The sequence below is a fragment of the Drosophila willistoni genome (assembly GCF_018902025.1).
Source record: "Drosophila willistoni isolate 14030-0811.24 chromosome 2R unlocalized genomic scaffold, UCI_dwil_1.1 Seg167, whole genome shotgun sequence".
NCBI lineage: Eukaryota > Metazoa > Arthropoda > Insecta > Diptera > Drosophilidae > Drosophila > Drosophila willistoni.
The window spans coordinates 19,156,687-19,173,638 of record NW_025814050.1 but is presented as its reverse complement, the minus strand read 5'-3'; the positions used below and the strand labels follow the sequence as shown (position 1 = coordinate 19,173,638).

Below are 16,952 nucleotides of genomic sequence, written 5' to 3'. Positions count from 1 at the left end.
AAAACCATGCATGGTCCATTGGCATAAACCTCTTTTTCCATTTTATCATATTTTGAACCAGTTATTACGAGTTTATGTTTGTTTAGTTGTTTTTTTTTTATTGATCTCTCTTACCAGCCAGTTACAGTTTCAGCAGCACTGAAGTCGAATTAGTCTTAGGGTTAGATCATATAAACTTCGGATACTTTGTGAACGAACTATACTAATTAGATTGGTTTTCTTTGCATTGTAAACTAAAATTATTTTAGAAATTGGGATTTGTTTTTTCTGTTAAAAGTTAAAGAATTGAGAATCTTCAATATCTATTTAATAGCACTTTGCTTTGTTTATCAAATCTATTTATCTTCCACTAAGTGACTTTAACTTGTTATTTTTTGTTAGTTATACCTAATAACTATGTGTGAAAATGTTTCAAGTGAAGCCCCTTAAGTGTAATGACGTCTTTTTTAGTGCGAACGCCACTCAAATGAATAAAAGAAATAATCATTTTGCCTATTTTGCAATTATGATATAGCCAACTCTATTTAAATATAGAAAATCTTTGTAAACTTACAGAAAAATAAAATTTCAAGAACTAAAACCGTTCATAAATATGATATAAAGATAGAATGATAGGAATATAGTAAAGGAAAAATATATATTCGATTTATCTCGACCATAATCTGAAGTCAATTCGCTAAATAGGCATCTTTCATTAATTAAACTATGACTTTATCTTTTTACAAATACTTTAAATCAAATTTTAATTCTAAACCAATTAGAAAGTGACAACTTTAAACTTCTAATGTCTTTAAATCAGATAATAACTACAAGATCCTTTCATTCCATTCGTTTAAAATCCTTGCATTATTAATGAACGGCAATAATTCAAGAAAATCTTTGATTTCTTCCAACACAAAGTCAAATAAAACCAATCTAAGGACGTTTCTTATCTATCATAAGCAACATAATTCACATTTTTTGCTACACATATATAAACAACAAACATATATATATATATATATTTCTCATAGCATTTTGGTTTACCGGGCACAACGAATTTCATTAAAACCTGGACGGATAGACAATTTGTAAGCATATGCATTTTTGCATTTAGACCATCCACATACCCACCAAAACCAAAAAAAAAAAAAACCTTTCCATATTTTCAAAAAAAAAAAAGTGAATGCCCAAAACCATCCCACATATTTACACCACCATCATTCCAGTTTCCAATCCATCCAGTATGTAAAATTGTATATTATCCCGATCCATTGTCATTTTGTGCCGTCTTCCAAATATATATACATATATAAAAGCCTTTCCAAGTGTGTTTTAGAAACTCTGAAAGCAGCGTCTAATTAGATACATTCAAACTTCATAAGTATGTCCATCTACTAAGTAGTCCTGTGAGCGTCTTATGTCTTCCTGTTGTTGGTATCACTTTTTTTATAATCTAACATGCAGAAAATTTCATTCATAATAATCTAAACAAAAACAAAAAAAAAACGCAACCCAAGCCGCAGCCAAGCCTGCCTACAGTTTGACAAGCACTTTTGCTTCGAAAATAAAAGAAAAACAAATGCAAAAAAAAAAAAAGAATCAACAAAAATTTAGCTACATTTTGTGTAATTCTCTTGTTTCGTTGTGATTGAAACTTAACTTGGCTTTTAGTTTGTTTATTTTTCCTTGCCCACATTTAGTTCCCCGCCTCCCTAATCAGAATATGTATATTCTTTTTTGTGTTCTTCTTTGTTTCTACGTCTTCTGTTTCTAATTTTTTTTTATTATCTACCTTGTTGATTGGCTAATTGCTACCTACTTACTTACCTTTTATACTTATCTTCTATATACCTACTAGTTACTCTGTTTTATTAGTATTTGTAGTTATTTTTGAGCTCTCAATTTGCCCAAAAACAAAACCGAAATATAAGTTAAACAAAACTAATACATAATTTATTTAAATTTATCCAGCTATTCACTCTGTGGTCGTGGCTGCCCGTGCGCATTACAATGTACCAACCGAAGTTGCTCTATACAACCGAGGAGCATGGCTGCTCGCTGACAACATTCTATGTGCGAGTAGAACAGCATGAGCCCACTCTGCTCATGATCAAGACGTGCAATAATGAGGTAAGCTCAACCATAATACATTAATTGAAGAGAAAGTTAATCACTTCATTCATCAACAGGTATTTGGTGCCTACTGCTCATCGCGTTGGTTTGAACGCAATGTCAAGGACGACAAGGGCCAGCGACAGGCCTACTTTGGCACAGGCGAAACCTTCCTGTTCTCACTGTATCCCGAACGAGCCAAATACCCTTGGGTAGGCATTGAAGGTGATAAGGATTTGGGCCATAGTTCGGAGCTATTTATGGCAGCTGATTCAAAAATGATAACCATTGGCGGAGGGTAAGTACATAATGCAAAAGTAATCAATAAGGGCTTTTTCTATAAATTTATTCTCGTTTATTATCGTTTGTTTATGTAATTTTTTAAGATTTTGTTTATTCTGCAATGCAGATTGGTAGATTTCAGTAACTTATTGTTTAACTTTAGTCAAAAAAAATGTAGTAAATAGTATTTGTTGATGAAACTCTAGAACGAAAACAATTAACAAAAATTCTTTATAAATTTTCTTTAACACACAAAAATTTACAAAAAATATCTTTATACATTTTACAACTGTGGATTCTTTAGCGAAGTCTGCTAATGATAGAACTTGGTGGTTCTTGAAATAGTTATACAGATAACCTGCTCACGTTTTGTGCTGCTATGATTTTAAATCTAATGAATTATAAAGATTATTGACCTGAAGCCCAGCTAAAACCCAGTTTTCATAAATTTTCTTTAAAACACATAAATTTACCAAAAATTGTTTTAGAGTTTTTATAACTTTAAATTTTCTTCAAAACACAAAAATTTACAATTAGTTTACTTTCCTCGGTCAAAACTTACAATAAATTTTTATGCATCTTCTTTAAGACTCAATAACCTACAACAAATGGAAAAGAAAATTTGTTCAAAGTATAAAAGTTTTTTAAGAATTTTCTCATAGCCACAAAAATTTGCATTAAATTTTATTTAAAGCTTAAAAATGTACAATGCATTAACATGTTTTTTTTTCTACATTAAAGTAAATCTTTCTAAATTTAAAGACAATTTAGGAAAAATACAATAGTTTAAGAATTAATTAGAAGAATCGTTTCATTAGAAAATTTACGAAACATAAAATGTTTTCTAATGGAAATCTAAGCTTTCTCTTATGCTGATGTTCCATTAAGTTTCATTTAAATCTTCTGCTTAAAACATTGTTTAAATTACTCCACAAATCAAGTTTTAGATTCTCAAAGTCAAAGTGTTTTAAGATTGGATTATTATGAGGTTTTATACATTGACCGTAGAGTTTGTATAGAACTATATAAAATTTAATAAGTTATATTGGAATAGTAGGAACAATTAGTAAATGAAAAATAAATATTTCTTTTTTTTCAATAACCTTGATAAACGGAAGATTTTACTCCCAACTTACTTCCTCACTCCCTCTGTAACTGTTCAGCCATATCAATCTAGAAACTTCTTACTAAACGTTTCTTCTTTAATATCTTTTTCAGTGAGGGTCAAGCCATTTGGATGGATGAGAATATACGCTTTGGCAAAACCGACGGCTGCAAGACCTTCAACAATCCTCCACTGTGTCCATCGGGTGATTTTGAGATACGTGTGCTCGAGGTCTATGGCTTTGTAGGCAGCTAAGCTAAGCAACTGAGAAATCATCATTAGAAGCAGCAGCAGCAGAAGCAGAAGCTCAGTTCAATCCAAAAACCAAATTGCCCGCCGATGATCAAGTGCTCAGCCAAAAAAGAAAAAAAAAAAGATAAACAACTGCTATACCTTTTAAATCCCCGCCCCCTACTCCCGCCCCGGCCGTTATTTGCTCTATATACACCCAAATACACACACACACCCACACACATACATATATGTATATGGAATGCTTACAGTGCCGCAATGTCTGTGCGGATGTCGTAAAAGGCAGCAAAATAAAATCTGTGTAAACATTTAGAAAGATTTATTTATAAATGAAAACAAAAAAAAAACAAAAAAAAAAACTATAGCCATGCAGCAACAGCAGCAGCCGTAATCGTTATCGTTATCGATGTCGTGTTAAATGTTACATGTTTGAAAACAAAAACAAAAAGTTTATAAACAAAAAACAAGAAAGAAAAATTCTATAATCTATAATGCAAATACTCTGTGAGTTAAAATGTTTCAAAACGCAAAAGCTTTGAAATTACATTTAGACGATATGAAAAAAAATAATTGTTATTTCAAAACATATATATATAAATATATAATCCTAAATTATAATGTGTGTATATCGATAATAAATGAGCTAAAGCAAAGCAGGCAACAAATAATATATAGACAGATATATATTCCTTAACTCCAACAGAAAAAAAATAACACAAAAACAATGAAAGAGAGAATAAGAAATGAAATGTTGTTGCTTGTTTATGTTTTAATAACTATTATTATTATTATTATTATTTTTCTTTCTGTAAACCAAATTTACTGACTTGACTGAATTGATTATAAATGTTATTATTATTATTATTACAATTACTATTAATTTTTGTGTATAACTATTATGATTATAATTTAAAAATTCTGCATTGGAAATGTTCTCTGTTTAAGTCTCTATATGATAGTTATTATGTTTGCCGCAATTATTAACATAAAACAAAAAAAACAAAACAAACAAATGATAAATGAAATCAACAATTAATGTTATTGCAATTAATAATTAAAAAAAGAAACCATAAAAACTTTTCTTTATTTTGGTCACAAAATGTTTAAACAATTTCTAAAGTGTTTAGCTGTTGTTCCAAAAACAAAAATAAACTTAAAATATGCTCATCAAATTGTAAAACATTTCAAATAATGTAATTTTCTGACACGAACGAGAGAGTTTAGATAGAAACGCAGAGCAGAGCAATGAGAGAAGGAATGGGAGATAGAGAAAACTGAGAAACTGAGCTAAAGGCATGACAAATTGATCTCATTTCCAAAACTAAAAGCGAAAGTCAAGCGTATTACAATTCAATAGATAATAATATTTATCTTCTATATAAGATTCATTCCATACAAAAACAGTCGAAAGCTAAATTTTTGTTTCTTAAAAACACAAAAAAAAAACACGAAAAAAAACCTCTTTAAAAAACACACCAACACCCAAACACACATACACATACTACTTTTCACTTTTTCTAGTCAATTTTATGTTTTTTTTTTCAAATGCTTAGCTCACTTTTTTTATTCTTACCATTTCTCTCTCTCTTTAAGTCTCTTTCTCTCTATGAAATTCTCGTGAATTGAAAATGACATTTTACTCAAGCGAATTGTTACAACAACGAAAAAAAATTATACATTATCTATGTCTATGTATTGTATGTAGTTCAAACCATAGAATTGTCAACGTCAGACAGATATATAGATATATATACAGATCCCCTCACTTACACACACAGACACAGTTAACCACCCACATTCAATAATTTCGGAGCTGGTACTCCATAAATAAAGCAAATCCCTGCTAAACGAAAAGATATATAAAAGAGGTGGCAAATAATATTTGAAACAATTGAAATTGTTTTATCATTATCTTTTTTTTTAGATGTTTAAAAATCAAACTCTCTGTGTTGTTTGTTATGCAATTTTATCAACAAATATATATATACATATACATATAAGCAGCATTAAACGATTTATATGTGGTAAAATGTTTGAAAATCAATTTTTTGTATTGTTATTTGTTTCAAAAGTGTTTTCTATATATATATAGAGTTTATTTGGTTGATAAATGTTAAATCGGTTAAGAGAGAGAATTGATGCTTCAAGGATTGATCTATATATATATGAGCAGTATTTGGCATAATGTTGTTTCGAACCAAAAAAACCAAATCTTTTGTAAATAAATCAAATTGTTTAACTTGTTTCATTGTGAAATGAATTTTTGTTGTTCTCTATATGCGTGTAGTAGTTGTTAATAGGTTTCTCCCTTTTCTAAAGTTATACATATAAATACACTATACGTACTATACCTAAACCCCCCATTATATATATATATATATATATGCTATATAGAGTGATGTGTTATATATATACCTAAAACAAAAACAAAAAAGAAAACTGAATCAATAATTTATACAAACAAACTGGAATATTATATATTATATATAGAAATATATACTTATCTGTGTGTATGTGTGTTGCAAAACATTTTTCATTTGCTAATTGAAACAAAGAGTGTGTTTATTTTAATTCAATGTCGATGAATTATCTTCTCTTTTTTTTTGTACTTTAATTTATGCATATATTTGATAAAGTATAATTACACTCACACAGACAAAAACACAGAAGAAACAATACACACAATAAGAATTGATTAAATTTAATATATTGAATATATATATATATATACCCAGACTACATTACATTAAACAAATTATTGATAACATATATGTATATATATATATATGTTAAATCATTTTAGTCGATGTATAAAAATAAAAATGAAAAATGTTGCAAAAAAAATATAATGAAAGAATGGATTTTGTTTGTTATGGTAAAAGTTGGGGGAAATACATAAAGTTATATTTCTGTTTGAATTCTTTGGACTTGTTTTTTTTTTGTGTTTTTTATTTAGATAACGTCTTCTTTTACCCATGTTGGTCTTGCTTTATTTTAAAGTTGTTTTTGGCTTCATCAAAAGAACAAATAAATTGTGCTTAAAAATTATCGTTTTAAGTTATCTCTAAATATACAGATAACGATCGGATGATAAAAAAGATACAATAATAAAAACGGCAAAAAGCTTAAGTCGAAGTATGTATACCCTTGTAGTGGGAGACATTTTAAAATCGTTAATTCTTTCAGATAATTTTCGTGAATAAGTTTCGTTTTCCTAATATTTTTGTGTTTAAAGGATTTCTCATGATTTCCCATGAGGCTTACCTTTTCCATAAGGTAGGCATTTTGATTTAAGCCACTTATATGTATGTTATAGTGGTCCGATTCAACAAATTGTCAAATTTTATCTCAATTAGGCTTTTGATTGCTTAAATCGGTAGTTTCAATCTATTAGTTTTCAAACTAAGAGAATGGAGTTTATACGAACAAACGGACAGACATCGACTCGGCTTCTCACTGTGATCAAGAATATATAAAGTTTCTTCTCTGCCCTCTACGAGGGTATAAAAAGATGCGGATCTCAGTTTTTAATACTAAAAATATTTGCTTAAATCGTTGTGCTGATGGCTCAGATAAACCAATTGGATCTGATGATTGTGCTGATATAGTTATAGGGCGGATCTAGAGACCGGAAAATTAACGAAATTTGCTACCAAAAGTATGCAATAAGCAGACAAAAGAGTCTTTCTTAGAAACATATTAAGAAGATATGTAAAGAAGTTATAAATTTGCTTCAAATAATAAATACTTTTTCAGCCTCTTGCATACTTTAAGGGGCAAAGTTTCCTCATTTCACATTCCTAGACCCGCCTATGATACATTAGATGATATAAAGACGCTTGGACTCCCATTAGATGGCCAATAGTATGGGTAAAGCGATTAGTAAGAACCAATTAGATGATTTATATGTAGCAGCCGTATTGCATAGATCATCGTTGCATATGCTGCAGGCCAAGAAATTGAGAAATGGCACTACGGAATCTGGATGTTCATCGCACTGAAATTCGAAGGACGTTACATCGCCAAAATAACAAGAGCGTCGCACGAAAAGTGGTTGTCCTGGTACTAAGATGAAATTTCCAAGTAAACACACATTTGAACCTAGAACTCATTGTGTTTATACTTACAACCTTTGTAGTATTTGGTTTGGCATGCCGTATCCGGGCGTTGTGGATACATTATTTGCAATGTATCCGGTGGTTCTAAGGCATCACAATTGATTTTGGCTATATCATCGGGCTGAAAATTGTCGCCATCCCCGCAACCCTTGTTATTCACCGAATCGCATTCATAGCAGGTAATTGCCCGAGCTGCGTTTCGCCATAGATGACGATGACGACGTTGACGATGACGACATGTGGCGCGTTAAAGATATGTGTGTCAAAACGGGAATGGGCAACTGGATGGACGGGAATCTACTCACCTGCGTCAGTTAGCATGACGAGCAGCCATAGAGTGAGGACAAATGCACGCATTGCCATCACAAAAAAAAAGAAAATAAACTGAAATGAACAATTTTTGTTTTAAACAGTTGACCGCACTGTTTTGTCCGTTTTTTTGTTCTCGTGTTGTTGTTTGAGGTGAGTCAAATTCTCGTACATTCACAGATGTGAGACACACAGATGTGATGGCTATTCATACAGATCAAAGTGATGGCGGCTGGCGATCACATGGCTGGTGTCTCTCTCCGTTCGAAAAAACCAAACCGAACCGTACCGATGAGGTGCCCAGGCGAGACTGAAAACGAAAAAATTGACTGGCCAAATAACACAAACTAACAGAAACCAACAATCGAATCTCATTCTATATGAGATTTTTTCATATATAGTCAAATTTTCATTTTGATTTACCACCCCACCCCACCCGCACATCTCTATACACATTGATGGAGGGGGCGCGGCATGCGTGTTGACATTGTGGGCGGAGAGATGAAGGTGTCGGTGTCGGTGTCAGTGGCGGTGTCGGCGGGTCGCCCTTGTTCATCATCCAAAAGTAAAGCAAAAAAACACAAAAAAAAAAGTTCATTAGTGGCCGTCAAGCAAATAAACAATTTGGCATTCTCAACATATATAAAATTAGTTTTTATTAGTTTCTTCTGTTGTTGTTGTTTCTGTTTTGTTTGCCATCTTTTCGGCTAATATAGCAAATTGTTCCCCAATGAGCACAGTGGTTTAATATATCAACAATAAATATTTATTCACTTTTGGTTTTTTTTGTTTTTCAAGAACTAAACACATAACGTCTTTTAGCTAAGTCTGAGTATATAAGAGGTCAATACAACCATTAAAAATGTAAGAATACGCCAGGAATCGCCAACTTCTTGACTCACGCCATTGCAATAGTTCTCATCATTGCAAACATGACACGAGGCATTCTGGACGGCAGTAAGTGTTGGATCCATTCTACACCAGATATCCGTTTCATTCACATCACCAAAATAACAGCCTCTCACATATTTCCATATGCCATTTTCTGAAAAAAAAAACAAAAAGTTAGTTAAAAACTCTGTGTAAATGGTATTCTTTTGTTCAGCTAAACCTTGAAGATGATAGATGATATATGACTCCAAGAGGAGCTTGAGAGGCGCCATATAGCCTAGTCAGCATATCAGAAAAGTAAACAAATCTTTATGTAAACATATCCCCGCTTGAGTTCGATTGAAAAGTGGACGGTGTTTGATCGAATGTTCATACGATTTCAAAGTATTATACTTGCTAGGCCATGACATAGAAGTTAATATACAAAATGTATAGCCTACTTTTTGGCTGAACCTATATTTGTTTCATGTATCTTTGTGTGGGAGAAAAAAAAGTATCTCAAAGCATAAAATTCCTATAAGTTAGCATCACATTCCTATAATTAATTGACAAAATTCCAAATGTGTCGCTCCACAGAGAGAATAAAAAATTCCTATAATTCTTGAAAGGAATTCTGCCCCAAAAAAACAATAATTTTCAAAGAAGCAAAATAGAAAACTATTTAAATTAAATGTTTTATATATGAGGAAGAAATTTTATTTCATTTTGACATGTTTTCTCTATACTAACCATTTGTTTAACAATATGAAATGTTAATTTTATTTCAAAAAAATACACATTTCTTTCATTAATGTATGATTATATTTTTGGTTGGAAAATTAAAATAAAAATTGCTCACCTAAATAATATTTTAAATACAGTGGCGGGTCTTAACTAATAAATTTTAATGAGGCTATTTCAGCTATTTCGTGAGGCATTGATGGATAGCAAAATTTTATTTGATTCAAAGATAAAAGAAAGCGGCGAATTCGACACTGCTAAATAAAATATTATTATTATTATTATTACTAAAGTGTAGCATATACTTGTAAACTATCAACTATACGAGCACTGGCAACTAAGGCCTTCGTCTTAGACGAAAACTTAATCCATACATTAACCTTGGATTCGAACCCGGATCCTCGTTGTTCAGTTGACTAAATGACTGGGCCATTTAGACAACTCATCTACCGAAGACTGCACTAAATAAAATAATTTATAATAAACACAATCTAAATGAAAATTCCAACTGAATTCCTCTAAGATCATACCAATGGACACTGGCGAATTGTACCTCATATAAATTTTAAATTTAATTTTGTCATTTTGGAGAGAAAGGAGAAAGAGAAAGATAGTTACAAAGGACAGAAAAAAAGGAACAATTCGCATTCTTTTTAATAGATAACAAGAATCATAAATACTTGTAAAATATTTAATTTATAGAAATAGAGTGTTATAAATAATAAAAGTGGTGGAAATAGGGCAATTTTTTCTTTACCCATACTGAAAGAAAGAGCAAAGACTATAAAATTATAATTTATTTTTAACCCTAACTAATTATACTCGAAGTAATTTCATTAAAAAGATGTACAAGTAAACATTGGCTGATCTAGGGATGAAAAATGGGAAAACTTTGACCCTTAGAGTATTCAATAACTTGGAAAATTATTTATTGTTTTTAACCAATGGCCTTGTAACTTAAAATGTTGTCTATAAACAATTATCCACTCTAGGTACATTCCAAAATTTATTCTTATGTTTCCAAAAGCGAATTCTTAGACTCTTTATTTTCACTTTTGCTCCAAATCTTTCCCTTTTTCACAGTTTGGGATATCAATATTCAGAACCCAAAACAAAATCAATTAAAAAATTTAGAGTTTTGTTAGATAAACTCTTTAACTTTAACTGTATGGACTCACCTTTGAAGACTCGCTTTAGACAGGCTGTGGCATTGGGACTACTCAGATCGTTCTCTAAGAATCTTGGCGGGGCACTGAAGGCACAATCGTATTTGAAATGGTTTTCAACTTCGAAATTTTCAGCGCAGCCAGCCTCATAGACCGATTCACAAGCATAGCACTTGATGGCGTAAGCTAATGGCATTGAAATGAAACACATAAATTCAAAAGATGAGAAACGAATTTGTTCATGTTATTTTTTTGTTCCCCCTTCCCCTGTTTTTTCTTCTTTAAATTTTAAAACAAAACCAACCTGTGGCCAGGCAAATGCTGACGAAGGCGCCAAATAAAAGTAAATAATTCGGCATATTTGGATGAAAAAAAAAACAAAAAGAAAACAACACCAAAATGAACAATTTTCTTAGCACTTTCTACAGACACAGAGGAAAATGAAATGTTTGCCTTTTCACATTTGGTATCAACTTGAGATGCAATTCAGACGAAACGTATCGGAACCGATTTTGGACTCAAAACTTAAATACATATAAATTTTTTAATTTTTTTTTCGGTTGCTTCGGCATATGTATCTACATATATACAATTTGTTTGTGTGTGTGTTTTTCTATAAATTATTTTTACATATAATTTTGGTTTTATTTTTTGTTGTTGTTGTTGTGTGCGGCACGTAAAACGAAAGCGTAAACACGCGCCTTTCCGTTTTCCGAGCGTTTCTTTTTTTCGTTTTTCCACAATGAATATTGTTTTGGCGATTTTCCCCCCTCACACTAGTTCAATCGTTTGTTATTCTCCCATTTCCTTTTTTTTCTTGCTTTCCTTCAGCCGTCATTCAGACAGTCGTCAGCTGAGTTCAAAATTGTACTAAAAAAGAATGCCGCAACTAAAATTCCAAATCAACTCCTTTGGCCGTTCTTTGGTTTTTTCTCTTCTAGTGTTCTCTATGAGGTTCTCTCTCTCTCTCTCTCTCTATCTCTCACTACTCATCTCTTTTGAGGCAACTTTATGGTTATTCGGCCTGGCGTCATCGCTCAGTATTTTAATTTGTCTAATTTTAATGAATTTTTTTTGCTTTTAGTTTGCCAGAAAGAATTTATAGCACACATCATGTGTGTGTGTGTGTGGAAGGAGGCAAAGAAACGTTTAGAGAGCGCAAGTCCAACAGCTCTTTGGCACTTCTGGCATTCATTATCAGGCAACCAAAAGAGAATTCCAAAAGAGTTTACTTGAGTATTTATTTAATAAAAGACTAGCCCCCTCTCAGGTATGAGATGGTATCAGAGGGTGTGTGAGTGTGTGTGTGAGTGTGCCAGTGTGGGAGAAGAGTGAAATTTAAATATGGCCCATACATGCAAAGGTTTCGGCTGCTTTCTTTTTTAGGCATAATTTATAATTGGACTATTGTGACAAGCCTCAAATGATGAGATAAGTAAATGGAACCCTACAGATCGGATGACCAATATCCTGATTGCCCCATTGAAGGTACTATATTTCCATGTCCACGCTGTCATTATGACATTCTTTAACATCTGCCAAATAACACTCAATGAGTGATAATGAGGATAAATTTGGGGAAGTCCTCCTAAAAACAAGTTATATTCCATTCTTAACTTAGTTTTATTAAAAAATTTATAGATTTTCAATAATTATGTGTATTTAAAGTTGCACGAATCACTCACCTAAATCTTCTATTACCTAAGTTTAAAACTCCTACGATGAGGCTTGGCCATATATAAACTCAGCCGCCTCCTATTTTTGTCTCCCATCATATACATATGTAATATGATTGGCATTACGTATACGACACGTGGGATTGCTATGGTAACAACCTTTAATATAGTTTTAACTTACATTTTATTATTTATCAGCCAATGTAAACTTTGTTTATATGTATATTGAGTTTACGAACAATATATTTTGTGATTTTTAATCCATTTAACATTTGATTTTGATAAATTTAATGCCAATACACTTAAATGTTAAATGCATTTTAAAATATGGAATGCTTTTTTTAATGCTAGAGAAATATGTGTTTTTGTGCACAATATCTGTAGCATACTTATGGGCTTAACTTATTATATATTCATTGGTATTATAAATGATCACTCAAGAGGCAACCATTTAGACAAGTTCCTATCCGATGTCCCAGCGGTGAGCTTGCTAAAAGCGAAGATGAGCAGGCCAATTCGTTTGCGCAACATTTAGAAGCTCGGTTCACGCACTACCAATATACCACAGACGACCAGGTTAGCGAGACTAGTGAAAGCCTGCAGACAGCACTACAAATGTCTTTACCCATCAAGCCTGCAAGAACGGAAGAGATTGCTGAAGTCATCAAGGACCTTCCGAGAAATAAAGCTCCTGGCATAGACCGGATGTGCAATGCCACTCTAAAAGCGCTGCCAACACGGGCTCTTATCTACATAGCGTTAATATTTAATGCTATTCTAAGAGTGCAGCACTTTCCTAAGCAGTGGAAAATGGCTGCAATCATAATGATCCATAAGTCTGGTAAACCAGAGAACGATCCTGAATCGTATCGGCCAATAAGTCTCCTCCCCTCACTCTCTAAAGTATGGGAAAGGATTATTGCGAACCGACTGAAAGACATCATTAATGAACGCCATATATTGCCGGATCACCAGTTTGGCTTTCGCGAGGGACACGGCACTGTGGAACAAGTTCATAGATTGGCAAAACACATACTACAAGCCTTTGATGACAAGGAGTATTGTAACGCAGTCTTCATTGATATGCAGCAAGCTTTTGATAGAGTTTGGCATATGGGTTTGCTGAGCAAAATAAAGAAATTATTCCCAGCACCACACTATAGTGTCCTTCGATCATACTTAGAAGGCCGGCAGTATATGATTAAGGTCAGGAACACATTCTCCAACGCTTACTTTATGAGAGCTGGAGTCCCACAGGGCAGCGTACTGGGCCCACTACTCTACTCAGTGTATACTGCAGACATACCGAGTCCTAACGAAAATCATATGGTTTCCCCCAGCAAAGCTTTCCTTGCCACTTATGCGGACGATATCGCCCTTCTATACAGCTCAAAATGTCGCTCTGAGGCAGCTTCTGGTATGCAGGAGTATCTCAACACGTTCTCAGCTTGGTGTAAGCGGTGGAACTTAAAAATCAACGCACAGAAGACTATGAATCCCTGCTACACACTAAAAACGCTCAGAGACAACACACCGGCTATTCAACTAGAAGGCGTAACTCTCGAACAGCCCTCGCAAGCTAGATATCTTGGCATCACTCTCGATAAACGCCTTACATTTGGCCAACATCTTAAAGCTACAGCAAAAAAATGTGGCCAAAGAATGCAGCAATTAAGGTGGCTGATTAATAGGAAAAGCTCTATGTCGCTCAGGGCCAAAAGAGCAGTATATGTGCACTGTATTGCTCCAATCTGGCTGTATGGCGTGCAGATCTGGGGAATTTCGGCTAAATCCAACTACAAACGCATACAGGTGCTCCAAAATCGGGCTGCGCGGCAAATAACGAACTGTCCATGGTATGTGCGTGGATCCGGGTACATGTCATAACGCCCAGTGTCATAAGGCCCTTGGGCCTTATGACACACATTTTGCGACATAAAGCCCACGGGCGCAATGACACTTTTAAATGTGACATAAAGCACGCCGGACTTTATTTCACTTTTTTATGGGCGTTATGACACGATTAAAGGGCAAACAATTACATTTTTTAAATATTTTATTGAATATTCTTCAATTGTGTCGTAGCGCCCTCGGGCGCTATTTCGTTTTTGGAGTGGGCGCTAGTTCACATTTAAAAGTGTCTTAGCGCCCATGGGCGCTAAGACACACATTTTTGCGACATAAAGCCCATGGGCCTTATGACACTGGGCGTTATGACATGTACCCGTGGATCCACATTACACCGTGACCTCAACCTGCACACAGTGGAGGAACAGATCGGTAGACACACCAGCAGATATAGCGACCGGCTTAATAGACACCGCAGTATCCTCGCAAGACGGTTACTACCTGCCAGGCCTCTTAGACGGTTAAAAAGAAAGGGCTTCGCCAAAAATATTAGCTAACCAACATTAACAATAATATTTATAGTCCTCTTGGGTATACCAATGAGGTTTGGTCCTTTTTTTTTTAAAACATCTACTTGTGTTGTTATGATACTATTTTTGTATGTATGGATTCAGCGCTTAAATAAAAAAAAAAAAAAAAAAAAAAAAAAAAAAAATTGGTATTATAAATTAAATTTCTCTTACATGAATTTAAACAACCGAGTCTAACTCATGTCCGTTTGCCTTTCCTTAGTATAAACACCTAAATGTCGGATAGTTCATTTCAAAAGCTTAAATTGTTTAAATATTATATATCATTATATATTAATAAATATACCATTTAATAAGCTTTGGGATACAAATGGTTACAAATGAATATAACAAATGGCAAAGAGGAATTAGGCCAGCATACGGGCCAGGCCAAAGAATAACAAAATGGTAACAGCAATGGGGGCCAGGGAGCTGGAGCCGTTGCACTTATCCTTGGTGCAGACGTCACAGCTCAGCTCCTTGGCGAAAGGCAATGAGGGATCGCCCTGGCATCCAGCTAAAGTGTTGATAATGTCACCGAAATAGCAGCTGCGGGCAATTGTTGGATACCCCGGGTCTGGAAATGTAGTAAGAAATATGAGCTTTTAATTACTTATTCCATTTTATTACACTACATGATTATACTACACAAAATATGCATGAGTTGAATCTAATTTCGATAGATTAGCTTAGATTATCAGCAGCTATGAGCACAACAATGACGTTATTGGGACGTGTTTTAATTGTGGTTGAGTTTAATGACTTTACACTTTTCGCTTACCAACTTCGACGACCTTCTTCATGCATCCGGTGGCATTGCGTACGCCGAAGAAACTCTGCAGGAAACGTGGTGGAGCAATGCGAGAGCAATCAAACAGTAAAGAATCATCGGCGTGAAATTTATCATCGCATTTTGGGTTGTACACAGAATCACACACAAAGCATTTTATGGCATTGCCTAGAGAAAAGAATTTCCATTTCTTAGTTGACAAATGTTTAAACATTTTGTCACAAAGGCATTTTAAGTACCCGTGCAGGCCAGAGTAGCCAAGATGGTTAGAGCCAATATAAGTTTCACTCTTGACAGCATTTTTTGTCTTTTGATTTCAATTATCGAGTAAAACCTATAAATATTTATAACTTGACGTCGTAACGTTTGACAGTCATCTGAAATTTAAAAGACACATTTCTCTTGAAATCCAAGTGACTGCGCAGTGCAGTCATATCTTTTTAACTTGATATCAGAGTACATAGTTTTATTTCTTATACTTATGTTAATCCACTATGTTCATATCACACTCTTTGTTTTTTGTACACATTTATTTAAATTTCCTTATGAATGTCAACAAGTTCTCAAGTTTGATAACACTTTACGCCTTACTGATTTTAGAATTTTGTTTCATTGTTTACTGTTGCCATGCATCAGACGAGATGAATCTATTTTATAGAGTTCAATATCAACTTGTTGGTAATTCATAATTTTCTTGATTTCCACGACAGACTAATGATAGAAAACTACATAAACTGAAACATGATCAACTGAAATGATCAAGAACAAATGCATGTACTCATACTCAGGCTCCGAAAAAGTCAAAAAACTTGGGAAGCCATCTTAAAAAATTATTGCAAACATTTCATTTTGTTTAAAATTACAGAGTGACTCAGACCTGTTCGTGTTGAATTGGTGTGGGAAACTAAATCAGTTTTTTCACTCTGAGATCAATACCAAGACTTGCCAATCAGTCTGTGAGAGTTATGGAGAGCGTGCCTCGAAATCGCTTGATCTTTCTAATCAAACGAAATGTGACCTTTATTCAAGCATCGATTTCAAAGACGTTATCACCTCATTATTAGGGGCTGTTAAATATTTATGTCTTCCTTGTTGACTTTTTTAGTTGAGGCTAATTAATGGAAAGTCCACT

The 16,952-nt window shown here is 33.5% G+C and overlaps 4 protein-coding genes across 16 annotated transcripts in view; 1 reads left to right on the top strand and 3 right to left on the bottom strand.

The window, feature by feature from the left end:
• LOC6641987 (GTPase-activating protein skywalker) overlaps positions 1-4,169 on the top strand; it is a 54,840-nt gene extending 50,671 nt beyond the window's left edge. For 10 of the 12 annotated variants that reach the window (XM_015178330.3, XM_015178327.3, XM_023176025.2 and 7 more), the window contains 3 exons: positions 1,954-2,112; positions 2,172-2,392; positions 3,595-4,169. In XM_015178330.3, coding sequence (XP_015033816.1) covers positions 1,954-2,112; positions 2,172-2,392; positions 3,595-3,736 — 522 coding nt within the window. In that variant the 3' untranslated portion in view covers positions 3,737-4,169. Of the gene's footprint in view, positions 1-1,013; positions 1,071-1,953; positions 2,113-2,171; positions 2,393-3,594 lie in introns of all 12 variants that reach the window. The other 2 variants (XM_015178326.3, XM_002065392.4) reach the window with 1 other exon arrangement.
• Positions 4,170-6,541: 2,372 nt separating this feature from the next.
• On the bottom strand, positions 6,542-8,461 carry LOC6641986. 2 transcript variants are annotated; one of them, XM_002065391.4, is made up of 3 exons: positions 8,157-8,461; positions 7,861-8,043; positions 6,542-7,798 (listed from the first exon to the last, which is right to left on the bottom strand). In XM_002065391.4, exons 1-3 carry the CDS (start codon positions 8,212-8,214, stop codon positions 7,584-7,586), a joined length of 456 nt encoding a protein of 151 aa, XP_002065427.1. In that variant the 5' UTR covers positions 8,215-8,461; the 3' UTR covers positions 6,542-7,583. The 2 variants fall into 2 exon arrangements, with proteins under 2 accessions (XP_002065427.1, XP_023031585.1); XM_023175817.2 differs by having other exon boundaries at positions 7,864-8,043.
• A 449-nt stretch (positions 8,462-8,910) lies between these two features.
• Positions 8,911-11,503, bottom strand: LOC6641985. Its single transcript, XM_002065390.4, has 3 exons — positions 11,242-11,503; positions 10,950-11,123; positions 8,911-9,205 (listed from the first exon to the last, which is right to left on the bottom strand). Exons 1-3 carry the CDS (start codon positions 11,294-11,296, stop codon positions 8,979-8,981), a joined length of 456 nt encoding a protein of 151 aa, XP_002065426.2. The 5' UTR covers positions 11,297-11,503; the 3' UTR covers positions 8,911-8,978.
• A 3,796-nt stretch (positions 11,504-15,299) lies between these two features.
• On the bottom strand, positions 15,300-16,197 carry LOC6641868. The gene is made up of 3 exons (XM_002065389.4): positions 16,060-16,197; positions 15,812-15,988; positions 15,300-15,607 (listed from the first exon to the last, which is right to left on the bottom strand). Exons 1-3 carry the CDS (start codon positions 16,118-16,120, stop codon positions 15,399-15,401), a joined length of 447 nt encoding a protein of 148 aa, XP_002065425.1. The 5' UTR covers positions 16,121-16,197; the 3' UTR covers positions 15,300-15,398.
• Positions 16,198-16,952: the final 755 nt, after the last annotated feature.

Bases quoted from the DNA above. Each gene is read 5' to 3' on its own strand.
- LOC6641986 (XM_002065391.4), bottom strand. From the start codon at position 8,214: ATGGCAATGCGTGCATTTGTCCTCACTCTATGGCTGCTCGTCATGCTA. The intron at 8,044-8,156 runs GTGAGTAGATTC...GGCGAAACGCAG, and splicing joins CGTCATGCTAACTGACGCAG to CTCGGGCAATTACCTGCTAT. The intron at 7,799-7,860 runs GTAAGTATAAAC...ATTTCATCTTAG, and splicing joins AACCAAATACTACAAAGGTT to TACCAGGACAACCACTTTTC.
- LOC6641985 (XM_002065390.4), bottom strand. From the start codon at position 11,296: ATGCCGAATTATTTACTTTTATTTGGCGCCTTCGTCAGCATTTGCCTG. The intron at 11,124-11,241 runs GTTGGTTTTGTT...CAATGCCATTAG, and splicing joins CAGCATTTGCCTGGCCACAG to CTTACGCCATCAAGTGCTAT. The intron at 9,206-10,949 runs GTGAGTCCATAC...TTTTTTTTTCAG, and splicing joins TCTAAAGCGAGTCTTCAAAG to AAAATGGCATATGGAAATAT.
- LOC6641868 (XM_002065389.4), bottom strand. From the start codon at position 16,120: ATGCTGTCAAGAGTGAAACTTATATTGGCTCTAACCATCTTGGCTACT. The intron at 15,989-16,059 runs GTACTTAAAATG...TCTTTTCTCTAG, and splicing joins GGCTACTCTGGCCTGCACGG to GCAATGCCATAAAATGCTTT. The intron at 15,608-15,811 runs GTAAGCGAAAAG...CTACATTTCCAG, and splicing joins GAAGAAGGTCGTCGAAGTTG to ACCCGGGGTATCCAACAATT.